Source organism: Gopherus evgoodei, chromosome 3 (assembly GCF_007399415.2).
Source record: "Gopherus evgoodei ecotype Sinaloan lineage chromosome 3, rGopEvg1_v1.p, whole genome shotgun sequence".
Taxonomy (NCBI): domain Eukaryota; kingdom Metazoa; phylum Chordata; order Testudines; family Testudinidae; genus Gopherus; species Gopherus evgoodei.
The window spans coordinates 44,262,669-44,287,985 of NC_044324.1; the positions used below are offsets into that span (position 1 = coordinate 44,262,669).

General features: G+C 39.9%; 1 protein-coding gene across 7 annotated transcripts in view; it reads right to left on the minus strand.

Annotated features, from left to right (window-relative positions):
- Positions 1-25,317, minus strand: part of DCDC2C (doublecortin domain containing 2C) — a 121,495-nt gene that overhangs the window by 20,384 nt on the left and 75,794 nt on the right. For 4 of the 7 annotated variants that reach the window (XM_030554200.1, XM_030554202.1, XM_030554199.1 and 1 more), the window contains 2 exons: positions 16,179-16,241; positions 12,213-12,254 (listed from right to left, as the gene is read on the minus strand). The exons of 1 other annotated variant lie outside the window; for it this stretch is intronic. In XM_030554200.1, the coding sequence (XP_030410060.1) occupies positions 12,213-12,254; positions 16,179-16,241 (105 nt within the window). Of the gene's footprint in view, positions 1-12,211; positions 12,255-15,905; positions 16,074-16,178; positions 16,242-25,317 lie in introns of those variants that run through there. 2 more of the 7 variants (XR_003999321.1, XR_003999322.1) reach the window with 2 other exon arrangements.

The window sequence follows — 25,317 nt, forward strand, 5'->3', positions numbered from 1 at the left end:
GGTGGCCAGGAAGGGGCACTTGCTAGAATCTGTAGCACTGCCCACTACTGGTCCACAGCCTACACTACTCCCTACACATCCCATCTCCCCACCAAATTGTTGCAGACAAAGGAATCTGCCCCATCCTGAAGTTGCCTACCTGTGTCAAATGCTGCAGCTTCATGTGTTGCTCTCTCTCATTGGGTGCACAGCTCAGCCTACAGCAGTTAGGAAGTGTATGACCCTCTAGTCTAAGTTGTATAACAAACTGTGGTATCTGAACAGTGGAGCCCCATTACCCAGTGGAAACACAGAAAGGCCATAGGGAGTTCCCAGTGAACTTAGGACATGCACCTGCTGCTACATCCCTAAATCAAGTATAGTATGCTCATCCTACCCTGCCACCCCCTGTCCTACTGGTGACCACTGGGGCACAAGAAAAGAGCAGAGGGATGATTACTATAACCAGCTGGTGCACAGGGGGGACAAGTGACAGGTGAAAGTCTCTTTGAATCCTCCATGTGTACTTATACAGTGGTCAGACATAATCTAGTCTTGAATATATTGAATTTCTGGCCATACAGAAAGGTCAGACATAAGAAATAAAGGTGCTGCAAGTGGACCCTGCAAAATTTACAGAGTCCTACAGAGAAAATGTACTTTCTAAATATAAGCAGCAAAGAATCCTGTGGCACCTTATAGACTAACAGACGTTTTGGAGCATGGGCTTTCGTGGGTGAATACCCACTTCATCGGATGCATGTAGTGGAAATTTCCAGGGGCAGGCATTCTTAATATAAAACAACAAAAACAAAATAAAACAACTGGCTAGCAGATTGTGACCACTGCATTTCAAGACAGCTAACACTATGTATGTAAAATGGCAAAATCCCTGTTACACAGCACACATGCACAATGGATTGGTGTCCAAACTCACCTCCCTGGGATTTGCCTTTATTGTTAACGGTATATTTCAGCCTAAATTTTCTTCTAAACTTCACTTATTCCTAGGGTTTGCCCCCACAGAGCCTCTCTGTTTCTACCCCTATTTGAAAATCCAGTTTCTTTGCTGCCTGCAATATTACCCTTTCCATAGCCATAAATGAGATTCATCGTGCCCCTGAAAATCCTCTGTAAATCAGAAGATCAGAAGTGTGCTCTAAATCTCTCTCCAATAGAGCAGCCTTTGTTAGCCCACAGGATCTTCTTTGTAATGGGAAGACACGTGATAGAGTAACACCAATGTAAAACTGGTGTAACATAGTGGAAAATCTGACCTGGCATAGTCTTACTCAATACGTCTGTTCCTGGATTATAACGTGAGCCATATCTGCTTAGTGTGACAAAAATAAGTTTGTATTACCTTTTACTTTAATTGGTACTGAAGAGCCAATAGAGCTATGGGGAATGGCCTGGATTTTATTTTGCTTTATTGATATCTCCAGAATCTCTAATTTAGGGCCCATTCCTGCAAACCTTACCTCCAAAAGTAATACTATTTCAGCTAACGTGACTGCTCATATGAGTAAGAAGTAATCACATGACTAAGATATTATGGGATCAAGCCTTGAATTCCAAATGCAGAATCTTTGTTTTTAGTGATGTTGCAAAATTCTGAAAATCACTGACGGGCAGTAAACATGGAACTCCACAGTGCCATTTTTTCAGAGTACAACCCCACTTTAATTTTAAAAAACAGAGTGAAAAATATAGCAACATAAGAATCAGGGGCGGCTCCAGGTCCCGGCACGCCAAGCGCATGCTTGGGGCGGCAAGCCGTGGGGGGCGCTCTGCCAGTGCTGCGAGGGCAGCAGGCAGGCTGCCTCCTGCGGCTTGCCTGTGGAGGGTCCGCTAGTCCCGCGGCTTCCCACAGGACCAGCGGACCCTCTGCAGGCAAACCGCTGGAGGCAGCCTGCCTGTCGTGCTTGGGGTGGCAAAATCCCTAGAGCCGTCCCTGATAAGAACAGCCATAGTGGGTCAGATCAATGGTCCATCTACCCCCAATATCCTGTCTCTGACAGTGGCCAGTGCTAGGTGTTTCAGAAAGTATGAACAGAACAGGGCAATTTCGAGTGATCCAATCTCCATCACTTAGAGGTTTAGGGACACCCTCAGCATGGGATTGCGTCCCTGACCTTCTTGGCTAATAACCATCGATGTACCCATCCTCCATGAACTAAACACACTGCTGCTAAGATCAGGAACAATACTTTAGTTGCTTATTGCTAGAGCTGGATGTGAAACGGAATTTTTGTCCCATGGGGAAATTTCAATATTTTGAAATTAGTTTCTGGTCTAAACTGGAACAGAAACTCAAAATATCAATGAGGATAATAAATAAATAAATAAATAATCCATAGATCAAAATATTCCCAGAAAGTCTGAGTATAATGTCAAAAGAAAAAATATTGACATTTGCTATCAAAACTAAACAATTTGACATTACATTTCAAAATGCAATTTTTAGTTGTCTTCTCATTACAAAATTAAAAAAAATTTATTATGTTTTTGAATATACATGTTTTTTTCCCCATATTACCAGAAACACTGTCACAGAATTTCAGCAGTAACTACATATTGCTCATACAGTTTGTGGAAGTAGGGAAAGAATTGACAAGAATTTGTAGGGGATCTTAATGCATGTCAGTCTGTTAGCAAGAGTGAGGCGAGCAGTTAACAAGAGTTAGGCCAGCTGTAACTCTAATGACGTAAGACTTGTAGAAGCGAGGATGGTGTGAGGCGAGTGAGAAAGAACTGTGTGAGAAGTTGTCACGACCTTGCACTGATAACCAAATATGTAGACTGGCGTCTTCTAGAAGTGAGAAAAATAAGATAGCAGGATGGCCTATGTATAAACAAAATGCAGCTGTTGCTTATTATTGTCTGGATTATTGCTTGTTATTGTCTGTAACAAAGGTATAAATGCTTGCTGTAATTGTTTACGTGTTGAGAGACCTGTCCGGGATTGGGGCGACCCTGTGTCCTAGGGCACTCCTGTCATAAACAGATAGCTAAGGGTTAACATCTCTTTCACCTGGAAAGAAGTAATCTGAACACCTGACCAGAGGACCAATCAGAAAACAGGATTTTTTCAACTCTGGGTGGAGGGAGTTTTGTGTCTGTGTTCTTTTTCTTCTGCCTGATGCTCTCTCAGCTATGAGGAGTGATTTCTATTTCCTGCTCTCTAATCTTCTGTTTCCAAGTTGTGAGTACAGAGATCATGTATTTACATGTCTATAGTTGCTGGAGTGCTTTGAATTGTATTCTTTTTGAATAAGGCTGTTTATTCATATTTCTTTTAAGCAATCGACCCTGTATTTGTCACCTTAATACAGAGAGACCATTTGTATGTAATTTTCTTTCTTTTATATAAAGCTTTCTTTTAAGACCTGTTGGAGTTTTCTTTAGTGGGGAACTTCAGGGCATTGGGTCTGCAGCTCACCAGGGAATTGGTGGGAGGAAGAAATCAGGGGGAGGTCTGTGTGGGCAACAACTCCCTCTATTGCAATTGCTGGAGAAATAATAAAGCATTTGATTTTGCTGCACCCAAACAAAAAGTGAGAACTGAGTTTTTCTCCGAGAATTTGGGGGGCTTGTCCGGGATGGCAACGCCTACTGAGACAAAGGCAGCTGCTATGGATCGTTTCCCTTTGAACCCCATGGCGCCACAAGAGAAGTATGAGACCTTTTGAAATCTCTATTGGGGTGTCGTCGGAGGACTGTCCGTGGGGCCTTCTGTCTCTGTTGGGCTCACGTCATCTGAACTTATTGACTGTGCAGCAAGATCAGATGTAGAGTGGTATTGGGGAAAGGCCCCAACAAGGTTAGTTTATAGCAGTACTGGGGAACTGCTTGGTTGGCCAACAAGGTAATGCATAGGGAAATGCATTAGGTATGCACCAGTGCTGAGGGGTTTTTACCGCCTCAAGAGGGGTTGTCATACCGCCTCATGGTATTGGGTCCAGACATAAGGTACAGGTGCATTGTGGTATTTGGAAATAAAGGCCTTGTGGGATGTGTGTGTGTGTGTGCACACCAGTGTGAGTGACTGTTACTGGAAGACGCCCAGAGTACCCTGTGAAGCGAAAGCTCGTGACCAGGACTACTCTAACACAAGCCCGGTAACTAGAGGATCTTTAGAAGATCTGACCCACAGTGGGCTGACTCGGCCTGGCATCGTCCGGCAAGGAAGCTACCTGGGTCTAGGAGTGTGTGAAGCCATCTTCCCTCCCCCTTTCCTTTCCATGTGGGCTACTGACAGTGTGATCATTTCACTGGATGCAATCAAAGTAAGTGGCGCCGTCTCCCTGAGACTAGCCGACACTCTTTGCTGAAGGGAGATGTAGGAGGGTCGTGGCCATCCTCATTAGCCTCTCCTGTGTGAGTACCCTGCAGGCAGAGACCCTTAGTTTATGTGCTGCTAGCATGGACAGGGCATTCCCCCCATGTGTGTGTGTGATTGGAAAATGGGTAGGGGACAGTCTAAGCATTCCAGCTCACCCCCTAAGGGTACCCCATCTTATTTCATGTACATATATTATGGTCCAACAACCTGCAGGTATTTAGACAATTGGAATCTTTACACGCGTGAAAATCCATCTAAACAATGCCCACTAGAAGGTACCTTCAATCTAGATAAGATCGTACATCTAAGAGGAGCTTTTAATCACCAACAAGCCTCTGACAGTGTGAGCAATTTGTCTATTGAGGAAAGGAACGGGTTATTTTGAAATTCAGCTTGGCCCAGAGATAAAGAGAAAGTTGCTCTGCGTTCAAGGTCAAGAATCAGCGCAGACTATGCTAAGTACAAAGAAAAACTGCTTTCGGCCCCAGCTGGCTGTGAAAAAAAATATAGACAGAGGCAAACCAAAGACAATACAAGTTACAGAACTGAGATTACATTTGCAAAGCTTAACTGTCCAGTGAGATCCAATAGAGTGCCTTTGTGACCCCGAAGCCAGTGTGGCTTGGTGATACCGAAGAAGCCACAGGCAGACGACCTGGACTGGACTCTCTGAAAGAGATGCCGCAGGAGATTCCAGGGTGTAAAAGAACAGCCCTCCCAAGAGCGGAAGCATGTTGGAAATTCTGGACAAGCAGTATACAGGATAATCTCCCGTCCACCTCTCCTCCTTCTCTGAACGTTATACGCAGATGTGGCCACTCTGGACATGTGTGAGTATGAAAATGGCTTAGGGCCCGGGGCATTAATGTTTTTCCTGAGTGATGTGGGAGCGTTCCCAACACTCTCCATTGTTGTTTTATTATTTTATTAATGAAGCTTTAAAATTCAGTCATATGGTGTGTTTTCTTTATCTTCCCTCAATGTCCTGCAGTGTCAGCCTGATCACCTGACACGAGGTATATATTAGTGACAGAAATTTGTCACAGTTTGGTGAGCAAATGAGAAGGAAGGAGCCCTGCAGAATTTACACCATCTATTTGTTTTACTCTTGTTATTTTTATCTTTGCTTTGCTTGGTATTGTTGATGTTATATGTTGAGGATTGCATGATTAAAGGAGTGCCCACTCTCAGCTGCAGTAAGTTTGAGAACCGGAGAGGGGTTTAGCATTCCTATCTCCACCCTGGTTGACCGGGAAGGGTGGCAGGTGGATCTACCCCAGTTATAGCAGGACTGGGCAATAGAGAAGTTGGAGAAAAGGGAAGAGATGTGTACTTGATAACTAGAATTGAGCAATTAAGAGCATAGATCATGGACCAGGCAGCAGCTCAAACCTACGCCCAGGGCAAGTTGCAGGCCTTGAGACAGGACTTCCAGGTAGAAAAGGAAGCCCTGGCTAAGCATGTACTGGTTCTTCAGGGACTTGTCAAAATGTAACCGTTTGTGCTCAGCATACGCCATAACAGCAGTGTGTTTGCTACAAGAGGAAATTGAATAGTTAAAAGCCAATGAGCCATGCGTTTCTGCCCAGGTGGCAAGCCTCACGAGGGAGGACTCGGGTAGTCTTGTGAGTAAGAATGTTTAAAGGAAGAGACCAGGAAGGGTGGGGGCTAGTTGAGAAGCCCACCCTCCTAGCTAAACTGGTAGTGGAACAAGCCGGTGCCCATGGAAGGGACGGTTCAGCAAGAAAAGCAGGATCGGTCCCAAGCGGGCAGGCAATAGACAGAGATTGGAAAACAGGTTGGAAAATTTTGAGGGCATAGTGGAAGGAAGGAGTAAGTAAGTATAAGCATGGGGATTTCAAATACCCAGGACAATATTTGAAATGGTGATTTGAGTTGATAAAAGTGGCTGTTGGGAGACAAGCAAGTGATTTAAGGAAGAAGTGAGAAGTTAACTCTGTAGTTGCTGGAGGGAACAGCAGTTGAACTTTGTAAAAATGCTAAAGAGGAAAGTTCTTGGTGTCTTTAAAATGTTTGTAAATAAATTCAGGCAAAAAAATTATTAGATTGCAATTATTTGGCTATGAACAATTTAGTTGAATTAGCTAAAGAATGCATACAGTGCTATGTAATGGAAATCCTATTAGGCTCTAAGGGGCACTATAAGAAGTGCTTTTCTTTCAGTGTTTGAAAGCAGGAGTTAGAAGTAAAAAGCCATCAAAATTCTGGTAAAGTTAATTATGTCCCTTTTAAGGTAAGAATCTTTAAGCTGTGAATAGCTTTGGATCCAGAAGCAAGCCAGAAGGCATCTTATTAATGCAAATTATCTAACTGATAAGGTAGAAGCCACTGAAACCTGGGCTGCCTATGAAACAAACACAAGAAAATATGGGGTAATTCCTCTGTTTTGCCTGAAATCAACAAGGGTATTTGTATATTTTAAGTGATGATTGACTGCCCAGAAGGGGTAGATCTCTGTTTTTTTTGTCTTTCAGATAATCAGAGAAAACTGATGCCAGCTGAACAGTATTCAACGTATCATGCGTTTAGTGGCACAATAGGAATTATGTTTTGTATTCTATGTCCTGTCTTGTGGTGTTTGTCTCGTGGCCAGAATTGTTGTGTTTAATATTTTCATAGGATAGTCTAGTTTAAAATCAAACAGAAGGGTTAAATTAAAACGCTGATACTTGTTTTATTCAACTTTGGAATACAAAGTGTTTGGATAAATCAGGAAAATGTGATATACTAAAGTCTAATACATTTCCTTAAGTAAGAAAAAGAAACTTCATTGGCCAAATCTTTTAATTGAAAATTGTTAAAATTTGCATACCAACAGTCTTTGGAAGCAAGGACATGAAAAGTTAACCCACTCCCCATATTGTACATGGGATCTTTCTGGCTACCTCAGATTTCTAGCCAGAGTGCTGGGGATGGTGGGAATCTATTGGACACCAGAGGCTGTATTGAGTGAACTCCTCAAAGTAGGTGTACTTGTCCTGGCTTGTTGCTCCAAAGCTCTGTAATAAAGTTATTTTAGTGGAAGGGTATATGTGGCATACATTGAATGACTAATGTACTGTATAATGGCAATGTTTATGTGTTCATGGTTGGGAAAAAGGTGTAAGTGTGGAAGTTTCCTTTGTAGGTTAAAAGAAGCCAAGAAGGAAAGAAGGAAAAAGAGCAGAATGAATTAACTGGAAAAAATAGCTAGCATGTTCAGTCTAAAGATAAGACACTGGCTCCATTCAAGGACACTGCTCACAGCTAAGACTTGGCTGACAACCAAGAAAAGGCGGGGCTTGAATGTGCCCAAGCAGCTATGAGATCTGCAAAACACTGCCAGGCACTAATGAAATATGTTAGGTTTCTTTTCTCACAGGTAAAGAAGCGCTACCTAAAGACCTAGCAGCCCTGCCACTCCTTGGAACCAGGAGACTGGATCTATGTAAAGGTCCACCAATGAAAGACTGCTTTGGCTCCATGCTGAAAACGCCCTTATTAAGTCCTGCTGACTACCAACACCGCTGTGAAGTGCCAAAGACTGACTGCTTGGACCCATGATTCTCACTGCAAAAAGATCCCTCCACCTCGGGAGAATTCTCCTACTGATGATTAGCCTATTTCTCCTTCTGTGCCTTCTGGACAGCAGGGAAAATAAACAAGGTGAAGTGCGAGTAACCTCTCCCTTGTCCACTGACAGACCTACTGTGCCTTTGGATTTTTCTAGAAGAATCAAAATCATTACAGGGTGATGTGCTGGTAAACCCTCCCCTGTAGAATGCTGAACCACGACTGTTTCGGGAAAGAAGGAACACTCACTCCACTGAAATTGCCAAAGTCCAGGAATTCCTGACTAGAAAGGACATTAAGAACTGATCCTGGTGAAGAAACAAAGAATTATACACTGGCAGGAAGAAATTTGTGGGACCCTGCTTGGGAATGTGGTATTGATTGGATTTTGGGGTTTATTCTACAGGCTGCGCCCTGTGTTTTGAATAAATCCTTCAGCATATATTGCTCTCTAATTGGATTTTAAATGACAAGTACCAAAGGCACTTTGCTGCCACTGCCTCTGCCATCTCCTCCATTTCACTATTACCCCTGTAATACATCCAAATACAGACAATGCCATATATTTGATAAAACCAGTGGCCAAGGCCTTCACACTTTAGTGATTTATTTAAAGACTGTTTGGAAAAAAAAATATTTTTAAAGTTCAGGATATCCCATATAAGTGAACAATTGAGTGGAGAATAAATGGATTAGTGGAAATAGAAATCTACAATATCACTACAAATGAATGCCAAAAATCTGTAATTGAAATTGATGGGTTCCATAGTGAAGTAGATATGATGGCTATTCCTGGAATTTGTACTGTGTTACATGGAAGAAGCCCTTATTGTTATTTGGTTACCCAATTAGTGAATAATCAAACGAATAAGAAGAGTTTGTTCTGCCACTGAAAATTTTACTTGTATTGAAACCATTCCAGTGACTAATAAAGTAACCTGTACCTTATTGCAATACACCCCACCCTATGCTATTAATGTCAATGCCTCTTGAAAGTACCTGAGATTAGTTAAAGGTATACAACCAACAGATGTGATATAGTACTACACCAAAGAGATATGTATTAGGATATCAATGGACTGTGATTAATACAACACTAGGGACTGTCAAATTTACATTGTCCTTATCCAGTTTCCAGATCACCTCTACATACCCAAATTGCTCACAAGGGGCTGCCATTAGATTAGGGTTTTGGGGTTCAGAACATGATGAGAAATTGGGCCAACTAGAAAAGGCCACTAGCCTTATTTCTGGAGCTCAGCTAACCCAAGTACAGGCTAGAGTTGATGAGTTACATGTTATTTCCACCCTTAGTTCTATGACCCAGAAGTTACTGACAGAGATGGTATTGAATATCACTGAGGCTGGGAAGGCATTGCAGTGGGATCTAGTATGCTTAGAAATTCAGGATTTCCTGAATGACCAGCTGATGGCCATTTGGAGTGATCTTGAGCACCAGACTTGGCCCACTGCCCTTACAGACACATCAGGAGTACCATCCGATCTGTGGCTATGGAGACATACTGGAGACTTTCTGGGTGGAAGTGTGGACATTCACAGTGCTCCTTCCAAGCATTTGGACCAGTTAGGGGGGTGTGGGCTCCCACATACCGAATCCTGACGGGTCCATGGGGAGGATGCATGTGGGATTGGATTATTCACTGAGACATCTGGGAAATTAGACCACCTAGTATGGCTAACTAATTTATAGTCAGTGCCCCTAGAATCACACCTGATATTTTGGATAGGAATAGGGAGTCAATGGACATTTGGCTGTTAGAACCACTACAGCTTCAGTGTATCCATAAACTGAAGCCAGGGGAAGTTGTCACTGTTCATGATAACGTTTGCTGGGAGGGTAGAGGACAAGGAACTATCCTGACAGGACACCTATTTTTTCAAGCTAAAGATAGCTGTGTGTATGTTAAAACCACCACATTGCAAGATATACATTTTAATTTCATTACCACTGCAGGCAATCATATTGTTTATTGGCCTGCAGATAGAATTTTGCAAGTAGCCCTTAGTTTCCAGATACCCTTTAATTGGACCAGCTTAGTACCTGATCAATTTCAAAATTTGCTTTCATTGTTACTAGAGGTTCAAAGAATCTCTGAAATATAAGGGCAAATTCACATGCTTCAAAATATATATCAGGATGAACAGAATGCCTTTCATACAGCTTATAGAGTGTTTATTTTGTGTACTAAGTATGATGTATTGTACTTTGTAACCAAAACTGTACAACAACCTCATCATATTATTGCTATGGGAATGTTATTGCTTACATTGCTGTTAGTTAGTTTAGGATTATGTTATTGTTGTTGTAAAAGACATAATAATAGTAATACCTTTCATGTCCATGCTAATCATGCATTGTCATTACATCCAGTGAAAACCCCTAAGGTTGAAACATCTGATACAGAATCAGAAATCCATGTCTTAATGCAAATAGAGATTTGAAAATATCTGTTGTACTAGAAGTACAAAAGGGGGGAGTGTGGAAGTAGGGAAAGAATTGACAAGGATTTGTAGGGGATCTTAATGCATGTCAGTCTGTTAGCAAGAGTCAGGCTAGCAGTTAACAAGAGTTAGGCCAGCTGTAACACTAATGACGTGAGACTTGTAGAAGCAAGGATGGTGTGAGGCGAGTGGGAAAGAACTGTGTGAGAAGTTGTCACAACCTTGCACTGATAATCAAATATGTAGACTGGCGTCTTCTAGAAGTGAGAAAAATAAGATAGCAGGATGGCCTATGTATAAACAAAATGCAGCTGTTGCTTATTATTGTCTGGATTATTGCTTGTTATTGTCTGTAACAAAGGTATAAATGCTTGCTGTAATTGTTTACGTGTTGAGAGACCTGTCTGGGACTGGGGCGACCCTGTGTCCTAGGGCACTCCCTCCCTCTATTGCAATTGCTGGAGAAATAATAAAGTATTTGATTTTGCTGCACCCAAACAAAAAGCGAGAACTGATTTTTTCTCCGACAAGTTTAATAATCTTCCAGTGGGACTTGATAAGTCTATCTTAGTATGTGGTAAAGATAATCTTACACTACAAATTTTTTGCAAATCTATTATTCAGAGACCACCCATGCCTGCTGATAGTTGTGAGGGGCGGGGCAGTGAGGGCAGCCCGCTACAGCAGTGTTACTGACCATAATCAGTCCGTGTGATTATGCTCAGTACAAGCCAAGCAGCAAATCTGGGGGAGCACATGACCCAACATGCCTCCCAAGCATTGCCTCTGCTATTAATTATTATTATTATTATACTTTGTATTACTAGTCATGCACCAGGACTCTAATGTGCTAGTGCTGTGCAAATGAAACAAAAAGATGGTCTCTGTCCCAAAGAGCTTATAAGCTATAAGCATCTTAGATGGGGAAATTTATGGTGGTTATATATTGCCTCTATATAAATCCATGGTACACCCACATCTTGAATACTGCACGTAGATGAGGTCACCACATCTCAAAAAAGATATATTGGAATTGGAAAAGGTTCAGAAAAGGGCAACAAAAATGATTAGGGAACGACTGCTGTATGAGAGATTAATAAGACTGGGACTTTTCAGCTTGTAAAAGAGACAACAACTAAGGGGGGATATGATAGAGGTCTATAAAATCATGACTGGTGTGGAGAAAGTAAATAAGGACATGTTATTTACTCCTTTTCATAATACAAGAAGTAGGGGCCACCAAATGAAACTAATAGGCAGCAAATTTAAAACAAACAAAGGAAGCATTTTTTACACACAATGCACAGTCAACCTGTGGAACTCCTTGCCAGAGGATGTTGTGAAGGCCAAGACTATAACAGGATTCAAAAAAGAACTAGATAAATTCCTGGAGGATAGACCCATCAATGGCTATTAGCCAGGATGGGTAGGGATGGTGTCCCTAACCTCTTTGCCAGAAGCTGGGAATGGGCTACGGGATGGACCACTTGATGATTACCTGTTCTGTTCATTCCCTCTGAGGCACCTGGCATTGGCCACTGTCAGAAGGCAGGATACTGGGCTAGACGGATCTTTGGTCTGACCCAGTATGGCCGTTCTTATGGTGGGTACTTACTCAAATGAATAGTCCATGGTCACTCATTTACCTATGTGGTCATCAATACAATCTAGCTCACAGTAATTAGGAGTGCTATTCCACTTGAGATATATTGTTTTCTAGTTGAACTACTGCTCAACAGTTAGAAATACACATAAATTTCCTTCTAACCTACAGTACTGTACTCAGCTTATTGTTTCATACTTTCTTTCCTATACAGGAAAATAGTAACCTGACACTCTATTTTATACAAACCTTTTTCTCAATATCCTCATAGGGACTGCCACCTTCCTCAGTCTATTAAAAAAAAAAAGATATAAAGATCAGTCCCTTGCACTTTCAGTTGCAATCTCATTACTAACATTTATCACTCTTTCTTTGCTCTCAGTTTTAATCTCACACAGGGAAAATGTTTAAAGAATAGGTTTGACATGCACACCTTTTTCCTTTACTGTAAGTTCTATTAAATCTCAAGTTGACATTTTCACTGTATTTTAATGACCTGAACAGTGTTTGTACATTTTTACTAAAAGTAAGCTATAGGCATCAATTTTGCAAGAGACATAGTGCTTGGAGAATTACAAAGACAAACAAGTTTAATCTTTTTTCCATGAAGAATATAATGACATGATCACAAGCACTCAGGTATGCTAACATTTTGGATCAACATGCCAAATTATACATGTTTTGTCATTTACTTTTTTTTTTAATCACTGTACAAGAGGTTGATTTCTGCTTTCAGATATGCAGGCACAATTTCTTTTGTGTTCAATTCTAAGGGCAGAGTATGGCACTCAGGGCAAAACTGGGACTAACCCTTTGAAAGTGAGTAACTATAGAAGAGAAGGAAAGCCACAAGTAGCTCATCCTCTTCTCAAGCAGAAGCATTCTGTAATCTCAACCTTGAGATCACTCTGTGAATAGCCTGCTAGAATCTTGTGTCTCAGGCTGTGATTATGGGGCTGGAAGGGACTAGGGAGAAGTCTTCTCTCCCCACATCTGCAAAGAGCTAGGCAGGTGAAGACTGCAGAATGGAACATACACTACCCTCTTTCAAAGAGTATAGCAAGTGACACACTTTGCTCCCCTGACACTCCTGGCAAAATTGCACCTTAAGAGATGCTTAAGGCTGCAATATGGATATAAAAATGTAAAACTAGAACTTGGAATAAAAGGATATTTAAAAATATCTCTTACAACTACATTAGAAGCAGTACAACAGTGGCAGTACAGTACACTGGAAGTATGATCAGACACAGACATACAGAGCCTAAAGTCCTTACCCGGCTTTTACTTATCTTTTTTAAGATAAAAGTGTAAATACTTCTGGATTTGATCTGTTATGACTGTTAAAGGCCATATAAAGGTGCAAAAACACTCCATGTTTTTTCAAAATTATTTGTTCTTCCTCTTAAACAGTATCCCTTCAAGTGCCACAAGGTCACTCATTTCATTATTTCAGTCCTCAGTGTTCAGACTGATAGATGATTTTCAGTTTCTTGCAAATGTTCTTTTCACAAATGAAGATGTTCTTACTCAGAACTGTTTTGGAGGACACAAACACCTAACAACTTTCAGATTTATTCATTTATATATTTGCTAATCTGAGCACTCCTTTGATATCAGATCTCTCAGTAGATTTGTATTCAAAATTATAATTAGCTTCCTCTTCCCAGTATCTGTTTTTTGGGCAATGCCACAATAAATCTAGAAGATTCCCTTTTCCTTCCAGACAATGCCAGTAAACAACTCCTATATCCTGACTTTTTTGGAGTTATTACTTGAAATAAGAGACTCTATATTTCATCTGTGTGTGTCCTTCACACTAGTTTTATGTAGGCTGATCCAAACTCCTAGGTCCATGTTCCCTGCATATGACTTGGGCCTGATCAGAGTTTTGACAGTGACTTCAAGTTCTAAGTCCAAAATTTGCACAAAAAAAAAAAAAAAGGGGTGCTTAAAATCAGGCACCTAAATCCATATTAAGACACCTAAATAAGCATTATGGGGCCCTAACCTTAGGCATCCATTTTTTAAAATCTTGGCCTGAGCCATTAAACTGCTTTAGCAGCTGATGGCAAAGCATCTCCCAGCTGCTGAGTCATTACAAGTAGTAACTGCCTCACCCATAATCTTTTCTTTTTTCTACCAAAAAAAAAAAAAAAAAAAATCTCCCAGTTCCAGCTAGGAAAAAGTGAGTGAGTGTGTATCTACCACATATAACTTCAGCAAGCACATTCAGAACAAGGGTTTCAGGATCCAGGTACCATAACTGGCCTTAGTTTTCACCACTATTCCTTGTGATCACTGTGGTTTGCAAATACCTCCTCTCCACTCCTCATTCTGCAAACCCCACTAAAAGAAAAAAAAAGTTTGCTGGAAGTGAACAGTTAGTTCATGGAATTATGAATTGTTTATTATTTGTGATACTATTAATCCCTTTTCTGATACTGATTAATTCTGTGTTTCAGGCATATCGTTTAGCATCTTTGTTTCTTCCATATAAACTCTAGATAATGCCTTACTCAAAGGCTCACTGTGATCATTAACTGACGTTTGTAAATTAATCTGAAAATAGAAAGCACTATGTGAGAGATTATAAGAATAATATCTAGGTTTGCATTAGGTCTTTAAAATAATCTATCAGATTATTAACAGTATGTCCAGTTCTCTAGCTACAGGGTATAAATTGGTTATAAATCTATGGAAGGGGATGTGTGTTAGTAAACAATCTGATTAATAATTATTGGGCATATTCTTACAAATAATTATCTTAAAGGTTTGTTTCTAATTATCCTGTGGAATCTGGGATCAAAGCTACTTACTCCATTACTGAATCATTTAGTTACCTATTATTTATGTTTCAAAGGGCACAGTGCCTACAAACCAGTCTTTGGCTTACATGTGGCATTAAAAAAAAAAACAGAAGCAAATGTGTGTTTAATACAGGCTTAAACCATTTTGATTAAACGATAATGATCACGAACACTTTTCTTCTATTTATTCCTTTTTTATATCATTTAATTAATCTGAGAAAACTGTCTTGTACATCACCACACACCTTCAGCCTATAATAAAGATTATTATTTTTGAGTGTACTGAGCCTTAATTAAAAGTAAAGCTATGCAACCAAAATCTTGTAGTTATCACAACTGTGGCAGACCAGCCTTTCAACTGTACAAGTTGGTGTACCTTGGAGCCAGCATACACTGGTATCCTTTGAACTTTGGTATCCTTTGCGCAGTGTTCTGTTCTAATTACTAGACCACACTGACTCTATTTTTCATTTTATAGTGCCCAAAGGGGAAGGTATTGATACAGGAGCAATGCTTGGCAGATTAACAACTCTCTCAGAATGAAAACTACATACTGGATGAAATCCTAGCCCTATTGAAATCAGTGGCAAAATCCCACTGACTTCTATGGGGCTAGGATTTCTGCCACACTGTGTACTGCGCAAGGATCAGAGTTAGCACTTTCTCTTAAAATCTCTTTAAATAAAATATGAATAAAAATCCAGGCCAAGATTTTCAAAATGTTAGGTTTGTGAATCCAAATTTAGGGACAAAAATACATGGCCTGAGTTTCAAAAGTGCTCAACAGCCAGCTACTTCCCCTGACTTCTGTGTGAGCTGCTGGATACACAGCACTTTGGAAAATCGAAATACTTATTTAAGTGCCTAAATATGGACTTATGAACCTAACTTTAGGCACTTAGTTTTGAAATTAAGGACATATTACATTACTACAAATGTAGTGCATTTTAACTTATGGTACGGATGGGTTAAGGAAGTGATGTTTAGATCTAGATTAGATATAGGCTAGGTTCAAGTCTCAGTCAAGGCTGGCTCAGGAGCAACTGAAATTTTATGAACTGTTATTGTAAAACTGCAGCCCCAAATGACAGATATATAGTTAGTTCAGATGATCCTGCAAGATTTCCAGTACCTTTGAATAATGTATATCTCATGAGATCAGATGTTCTTGTGAGAGTTCAGTGGCATCAAAACCAAAAGAAGAAAATAGATCCAGCCCAGTTTGGAATCCAACATAGGACTAAAGCTACATTAGTTGGTTTGGATGTCAGAATCAAATGCAAGTGATTCACATTCAACCCTGAAATTCAAAAAGAGGATAGATTCAAGGATTCCTATTCTAGTCCACTCTTAATTTACAGATTTATACACTTTCTTCCCTACTGAGAAAACAAAGAAAGCTAACCTCATCAGCAAGAGTACTGGCAGGTGCTGCAATTTCTTCTTCTTGGACAATCTGAGCTGGAACCTAGGTGAAAAAAATCAATTAACAGACAAAATTTGTATCCTAGCTACTAACTACTTTTCTATTACATTTCTTTTGGTTTCAATTTCATTTTAACATACATTTTAAAAGAAAATTTTAGTCTATGTGTCAGGGCTTCCCCTGACTCTGAGGTACAGATGAGGGGACCCGCATGAAAGACCCCCAAGCTTATATTTTACCAGCTTAGGTTAAAAATTCTCCAAGGCACAAATCCCTTTCCTTGTCCTTGAACTGGTATTGCTGCCACGACCAAGTGATTTACATAAAAATTCAGGGAATGGTCACTTGGAATCCCTCTTCTCCCCAATATTCCCCCAAGCCCCTTCACCCCCTTTCCTGGGGAGGCTTGAAACTAAAATACCAAGCAGTTGCTTCAACAACATGAGCACAACCAGACCCTTTGTCTTCAGGACATTGAAATCAATCAGGTTCTTAAAAGAAATTTTATTATGAAGGAAAAAGTAAAAGAATCACACCTGCAAAATTAAGATGGAAAGTAACTTTACAGGGTAATAAAAAGATTTAAAACATAGAGCATTCCATTCTGGGCTCAGCTTCACAGTTACAAAAACAGGAATGAAACTACCTCTGTAGTGCAGCAAAATTCACAAGCCAAAACAAAAGATAACCTAACGCATTTCCTTGCCCTACTCACAGTTTCTGTGGGTTTAGATGGATTATTCCAGGAATATTTTCAGGAGATATTGTACTGCTTGGCTTCTCCCTCCATCCGAAGAGGGAACAACACACAGAACAACAAATATATCCTTCCCCTCCAGATTTGAAAGTACCTTCTTTTCTGGTTGGTCCTTCTGGTCAGGTACCAACTAGGTTATTTGAACTGCTTAACCCTTTACAGGTAAGGCAATCCAGTACAGCTGCCAAGGATACATAAAGGTTGCTACCCTTCCCCCTATATTCATGACGCTAGAAAAAGTAATAATAGACTGAGAAATACTAGTTTAATAATTCATGCTTCAAAATGTGTACACACACAAAAAATATGTACTTGTTAAGAAACAGAAACCCTGATCCAGCAAACTTTACTTAAGATAAAACTCCCTTTGACTTCAGGACTGAGTATGGACTTCAATGGGACTTTTGCCTAAGTTAAGGATGAAGGATTTGGCTCAAAGTATTTAAATAACGAAATGTGTATATTTCATATCAGTAAAAGAAAGTTAGTTCATAAATAATGTATATGAACTCATAATTAACATTAATGTTTGAAAGTGATTTAGCAGAACTACAAGGAATGAGTGTCACATTTACAACACCAAAAACATTATACCAAATACCAAAACCTCCTTCCATGATGCTGAAATGGCTAATGGTTAGCTTAGCAGAAGGTTACTGAGTAAACAGGTCATTTAAGGAAGTTTACAAAATAGCATAATTATGACAATCTCTATAAAGTTTACAGGAATTTAAATCTGCACTAAACTGAATATGGAATAAAATGAATTTCAGAAAGTAATTCTAACAATGAAAAGGAAAAATCTCTTTTTCACAGTATACCACTAAAAGTAAAAAGTAAAGTAAAAGAAAAGTAAACCATTTTTTCCTGCTATATGAGGATATAGATTAAACCTACTGGGCCACGATCTGCACTTCTTTCTCACATAAGTAGTTATATTAACTATGTAGGGACTAGTTGTATGAGTAAAGCAAGCAGTGCTTGATCCATTGTCAGGACACCTTAGTTTCCTTTTCAATGATATAACACCACTTTCTCCATGGAAACATAGGTATTTAATTTTGCAAGTACCAGCTTAGCAGGTGCTTTGGAATTTTAAAACAAGAATGAACTGTAATTAACTAATGGAACATAGGGAGTGAAAGGGACTGGGGCAGAGAGGAGGGTTTGTGAGAGCAGAAAGCTGCAAATGCTCTGCAGAAAGCAGAGGAATTTCATTTTGGCTTGATGGAATAAAATAGATTTTGGAAAACTACCTTACTAAATACATTCTAAGAAAAATATAAGAGAAGGAAAACGATTAACAGTCAGAGATGTGCAAAGTAGCTTTAGAGTAGGGATAACCTTAGATGTATTATTTTTCCAGGCAAGGAAAAATGTTGCTGCACCTCCCACAATGTATCTCCCAAACCAAACAAAACTAAATCATCAGACTTTTATACTACAAATATAAAATCAAATCTATGCTAGGAGCAAATAGGAAAAAGAAATGTGTATTTACTGCTATTTCTCTCTCATTTACACACACATTCTATTCTTTTGTATCATATTTCATTTCTTTCTGTTTTCCTCTCTCTCATTTGTTATTTCTGTTCCCATTCTCCGTTTGTCCCATTCTCTCTCTTTCCTTAGGACCTTTATCATTGTTCCCCCTCTAAGGCTATCCCCATATCTTCTGATCTCTTTCCATCACACATCTCCCTGAATCACCAACTCTCCACAGCTGTCTTTCTTTACCCTTTGTCCTTCTCTCACTCATTCTGCACCATTTCCTAGAAGCTTAACTATGCCTTTTCCAAGAATATTCCCCAGTAAAGCACATTGCACTCTAGCCTTATAGTTACTTAGGCACAGATTATTGTGGTGGAGACTTCAAAAGGGTTTATTTCCCAAAGCGGAGGGAAATTATGGGCAAAACTAATTGGGAGGAAAAATTTAGACAGAAATACACGAAGGAAAATTGGGAGTTCTTTAAGATGAGTTTCTTGGATGGCCGTGTAGTGAGGTGGAGTGGCCTCCCACCGATGCAGAGGGGGAGGTGTCACCCCTTGAACCGAGGCGGGTGGAATCTGGCCAGGCTTGGTTAAAGGGCCGGACAGGAAGTATAAAGGAGGAGCCCTGCAGCTCAGTAGGGTGGGAGCCACAGGAGCAGACAGATCCTTCTGTCTGCTCTGGGGACTGGAGCCCAAGGAGGATCCTACCCCGCTGAAGACTGGCTGAACCAGGGCTCCTCCTTTATACTTCCTGTCCTGCCCTTTAACCAAGCCTGGCCAGACTCCACCCACCTCGGTTCAAGGGGTGACACCTCCCCATCTGCCTTCGCGGTTCTGCCTTGCCTAAGGGCCAAAGCCTTCAAATGTTTACTTCTCTGCTAAATCCCTGACTGTGGGCGATGCCCACTGGTGTAGTGAGGCAGAGTGGCCTCCCACTGACCCAGAGCAGAAGGATCTACTGCTAACCCCTACAGGCCAAAAAGCCTGTCATATTCCATAGTCATAAAAGAGGACAATACTGAAAAAAAGTTTACCCCGGTTCAGTGGCAAAATGAAGTCAGCAATGAAAAATAAAAAGCAATATATAACAAATGGAAAGGGGGGAATAGATAGGAATCAATATAAATTAGAAGTTTTGAAGTGTGGAAAATTGATATGGGAAGCTGAAGGAATTAGGGTGACACACAAGGCTAGAAAGGGTTAAATATCATGCAAAATAAATAACCCTCAAAAGATATGTGGGGAGATAATGTTTGTGTTTTTGTGTATTTATGTATGTATGAGTAGGGTCAACGATGTAATCAACAGTCCCTGTCCAGGCTGTATTCTGATAATTCAGAGATCAAAAGAATATGCTAGCATTTAAATTAATTCTAAACATGGGATATCTCTGTATACATCTGTCTTTGAGATCTATAGCAAATAATCTGTGAATGGTGGAGGAACAAGCAAATTGTCTTATGTTAATTCTACAGCTAAGTACCAGTGATGAACCACCTTCAAAATCATGCTAATTACACCTTTTGAACTCCAGCTTGTCGAAAAGGACATGAAATTGTATAAAAGATCCTTGGGTCCTGATTCCGTTATCTCAGATCTGCTTAAGCTTCATAGGGGGAAGTTTGAATCACAAGATTGAGGTCCCAGTTATGCTGGTAAACCCTGAATATGAGATTTGAACATTGGACTATAACCTATGAACTATTTCCAAAAGAACTCTTTGCAACTACAAAGCTCACATCTCTGCTATGAATCTGAATCTTAAGAATTGAACTCATGTCTGTAGGTATATTGATCTTTTAACTATACTCTCTCTCTCTTTTGTTTTTAATAAAGTTTAGTTTAGTTAATAAGAATTGGCTGTGGCGTATATTTGGGTAAGATCTGGAATATTCAGTAACCTGGGAGCTAATGTGTCCAATCCTTTGGGATTGGTAGAACCTTTTCTTTTATACAATGAAATAAATTTTTCAGAAATCATCATATTTGATTAGATACCTGGATGGAGGCCTGAGGCTGGATCACTTTAAGGGAACTGTGTTGTTTGGACTTCTGAGTAACCAGTAAAGTAATGAAGAGGCTGTTTTATGCTGTCTTGGTAAATCTAAGTATTGGAATATCCGCCAGCTTTATGGGGATTGTCTGGCTCATTCATTGCAGTTCATCCTAATTGAGTGACTATAGCTGGCCCCCAATGGGACTCCGGTCACATAGGGAAAAATCCATGCTGGCAGGGCTAAGGACAATAGGAAGGAGATCCCTGAGCAGCATACGAAAATTTTCAGAAGTTTGTGAGCCGAGGGACACCTGCCGGGAATCGGGGCTTCAGCACCTTGGGAGGCACCTGCCAAGGCTTGGGGTTTCAGCCCTGCTCCTGCTGAAGCCCTGAACCCCAGCAGGTACACCTTGTGAGGCTGAAGCCCCGAGACCCTCCTCCCTGCTGGGCAGAAGCCCCATCCCATCACCCAGTTGCAAGGCAGAGGTCCCATGCTCCCGCCTCAGTCTGGTAGGTGGAGAATGGAGGACCCGCGAGGGGGACTTTGCAAGCCACACTTTAATTACAAAAGACCCGCATGTGGCTCGTGGGCCACAGTTTGGCCATCCCTGGTATATTAGGAACAAAAGAAATCCTGGCAATGGTATAGGCCCAATGCTAGATGGAGGTGGTAAAATTGTTAATAATAGTGCAGAAAAGACAGAAATGTTCAATAAATATTTCTGACTTCTTTTTAAAGAAGAGGGAGGATGTACTCATATAACATGAGGATGATGAAGCAATTTCCAGTCCATTAGTTAACGAGGAGGATGCTAGACAACATCATCTACTAGTGATAAACATTTTAAAATCAACAGGCCCAAATAGCTTGCACTAAAGAGTCTTAAAAGAATTGGCTGAAGAAATCTCTGGCGCACTGATGTTAATTTTTAATAAACCTTGGATTCCAGAACACTGTAAGAGTACTACTGTTGAACGTGGCAATACTCAAAGAGAAAAAGCAGGATGACCCAGGTAAATATCGGTCAGTTAACCTAACATCAATTCCAGGAAAAAAATGGAAAAGCTGGTACTGGATTTAATTGATAAAGAATTATACAGGATTTAATTGATAAAGAATTAAAAGACAAGAATATAATTAATGTCAGTCAACATGATTTTATAGAAAGTAAGTCTTTCTTGTCAAATAACACTGATTTCATTGTTTGATCAGACAGCAAATTTGGCTGATAAAGGTAACTGCATAGAAAGCAGTGACTCTGACAAGGATTTAGGGGTTACAGTGAACAAGCAAATCAACACAAGTCCCCAGAATGATTAGATAGCAAAAAGGGCTACTGAAATCCTTGGATGTATAAACTAAGGGGATAGAAAGTAAAAGTAAGCAAGTGATTTTGCATCATGTACAGCATTGATGAGACCAATATTTGAATATTGCTTATATTTCTGCCACCCATATTTTAAAAAGGATGTTGAAAAATCAGAGAGGGTACAGAAAAGAGCAACAAAACCGATTCAAGAGCTGGAGAAAATGCCTTAAAATGAGACATTTAAAGAGTTTAATCTCTTTATCTTATTTAAAAAAAAAAGATTGAGAGATGAATTACTTACAGTTTATTCATACTTTCATAAGGAGAAAATACCAGACTCTACTCTATCAGAAAAAGGCATAAACAAAAAATAATGACTGGAAACTGAAACCAGTCAAAGTCAAATGAAAAGTTAGGCACACATTTTTAACTGTCAGAGTGATTCACTATTGGTACACTTACCAAAGGAAGTGGTGGAGATTCTCCACCTCTGGATGTCGTCAAATCAAGTTATTTGGTTCAATGCTCGGTAACTAGATGAAATGTAATGGCCTGTTATATACAGGGCGTCAGATTAGATGACACCTAATGGTACCTTCTGGCCTTAAACCAGTGGTTGTACTAGGGACCCATTTCACACAGCAAGCCTCTGAGTAGGACCCTCCTTATAAATTAAAAAAAAAACACACATTTAAACATATTTAACACCATTATAAATGCTGGAGGCAAAGCGGGCTTTGGGTTGGAGGCTGACAACTCATGACCTCCCACATAATAACCTTGTGACCCACTGAGGAGTCACGACCCTCAGTTTGAGAACCCCTCCCTTAAATTCTATGAAGAATCAGAAAGAAAGGATGGCAGTCCAGGTTAGTTGTATCTGAAATAGCATCGCATATCACCAAGAGCAGAGATGCATCCAATACTTCCCTCTTTCTTCCCAAGAATGAGAATAATGAAGATCAAAGACACTTCAAATAGAAACTGCCCAAACCCAAGACCATGCCTTCTAGATATTTCCTCTTCCTCAAATCAGCATCTCCTCCATCTTATCTGGGCTCCTTTTAAACCAGTTTCCTCCCAACCACTTCACCACATTTGTCAGATTGATGACATTGCAAAACAAAATTCTCACTATTTCCCGAGGTCTTGACATACATATTGGAGAGGATGGTTGGCAAGTTGGAACCCTGCAGTATTCTGCTTGTAAAAGACCTTGGAGAACTAAAATAATGTTTCATTGTACCCTTTAGCACCTTTCAAAGAGGAAGAAAAGAGTCCACTGAAGGGTTATCTTCCTGAAAGATCCCACAGGCAAGTCATCAAAGCCCAGTAATTATTAATATCAAAGGCTGCTGATAGCTTTTGATCCTCATCAGCATGTACACCATTGCTAGAGATACTGCCATCAACAAAATCACCTGTGCATTGCACCTACAGCTAAAACAAAACTGACAGTGATCTTCAACATTTGCAAGTTCAAGATATAACTGGAGCTATTCAAACAACATCTTTCCAATAACTTCCCCAAAAACGAAAAGTCAGAGACTGTTAACTTCATGAGATTCTTTTTGGAGCAGGGCCTCAAAAATGGCAACCTGCCCTGTTGAATACTCTTTTTTCAGAAATATGATCTAAAATTAAAATATAGTGGGGGGAGGGATAGTTCAGTGGTTTGAGCATTGGCCTGCTAAACCCAGGGTTGTGAGTTCAATCCTTGAGGGGGCCACTTAGGGATCTGGGGCAAAAAATCAGTACTTGGTCCTGCTAGTGAAGGGAGGGGGCTGGACTCAACAACCTTTCAAGGTCCCTTCCAGTTCTAGGAGATTGGAGATATACCAATTATTTTTTTTTATTTTCAAATATTTTAATATTTAAAGCCATGCAATTTGATTAGAAGTCTATATGACTAAATATAATGAAATGCATGCTCACTGTATGTGATTATTTAAATATACAAATGAATAAGTAGTTTGGAGTGTTGGTATTTGCTGCTCTATATTATAAACTCTTTGAGGCAGAGGTCTTATCTACACTAGACTACCAGCAGCCTCTCCTAGTACAGATGCAGTCTATTTTATTTTCATTATTTTGCCAGTATAGTTTATACCAGTTCCCTGAAAAAAATATGAAAAAGTGCTTTGATGTCACTACCACTGTGTCTATGCGCCTAACTGGCATAGCTATGCTGGCAAAACTTTTAAATGTAGACCAGGCCACAGACCAAGGTTTCCTAAGTGTTTAAACAAAGCCTAACACATCAGGAATCCCAAACCTGATTACTGAAAGCTTTTCATCTTCACCATTGGACCAAATCCTGATGCCAGGGAAGTTAGTGGCAAAAATCCTGTTTACTTCAGTAGACCAGGATTTGACCTCAAGTACTTTAGCACTAGAGGCACAAAATCAGTTTGAAATTCTCAGTTAAAAAGTGTGTTGAAAGTTGTTTCAGGTACTACAAGGGTACCCAAGTACCCTGCCAGTTGTGGTTTTAGAGCCCTATTTATTTTTAAAAATACATTTCTCTTCCCTGTTTCTGTGTAAAAGATTCACACACACACACACAAAAAGAGGGAAGTGACCAACTAATGGACTATACAGTGGAGACATGAAAATTAACTTTACACAATGAGCTGTGAAATGCACAACATAAAGAGAATTTTTGTGGGGGATTTTCTTCCTAAACTCTTTCAATTATTCTGATTTTAGGGGTTACTTGTATCAACAGTGGACAAAACATCTTCAGAAACAGTTTGATTTTTAAATTTTTGGTGTCCCTTCAATTATGGGCAAGCTGCATTCTAACACCAAAAGCCTGTCTGACTTCTCTAATAAAGTCTGCAGTGGTGTTCTGCATTGATATCGTCAGCAAAAGTGAACAGACTCTCTTCTGGAAGACTGCTTGGAGGGCTTCCAAGATACAGCTTTTAAGACTGCAGCAAGATTTGGAAATTAGATAAGCTTTCTGTTTCCATCTTTCCACGAGGTCACATTTACCAAGCTAGGTTGGTTCTGTGTTAACTATCCCCACTGCAAATTTTACCACAAGTCCCAAAGGCTTGTATTATCCAACAAAATTTCTTTACTGGTGATTACATTTCACTTTTTGGTTTTATTTCAATGGGAATGATATTTGTACTCTTTAGCTGAATTTTTTTTCCTGTTAGTCTTAGTCCTAGTCTTCACTTAAAAATTGGATCGACCCAGCTACATTTCTCAGGCTTGTGAAAAAGTTTGCACCCTGCGCATTGTAGTTAGGTCAACCTAATGATTTAGTGTGGCTAAACAGTGAAGAAACAGAGTTTAATATTTCTGATTTCATAATTCCGCTTATCCGTATTTTTTGTCCTAAAGTATAATTTCAAAGTGTCCACTGATGGTAGAATAATGGAAATGCAGTCTTACTGCCTGTCAGTCTCTTGAATGAAATCTTCAAAAAATGTCAGCATTGTAAATATAGTATCAGTTAGAGAAACACCAAAGTTGTATTTAATTTCTTAGCAAAAGAGACAGATGAAGCCAGTTTATTTTCAGGATAATCTTTTCATGTGTAACAGGTTGA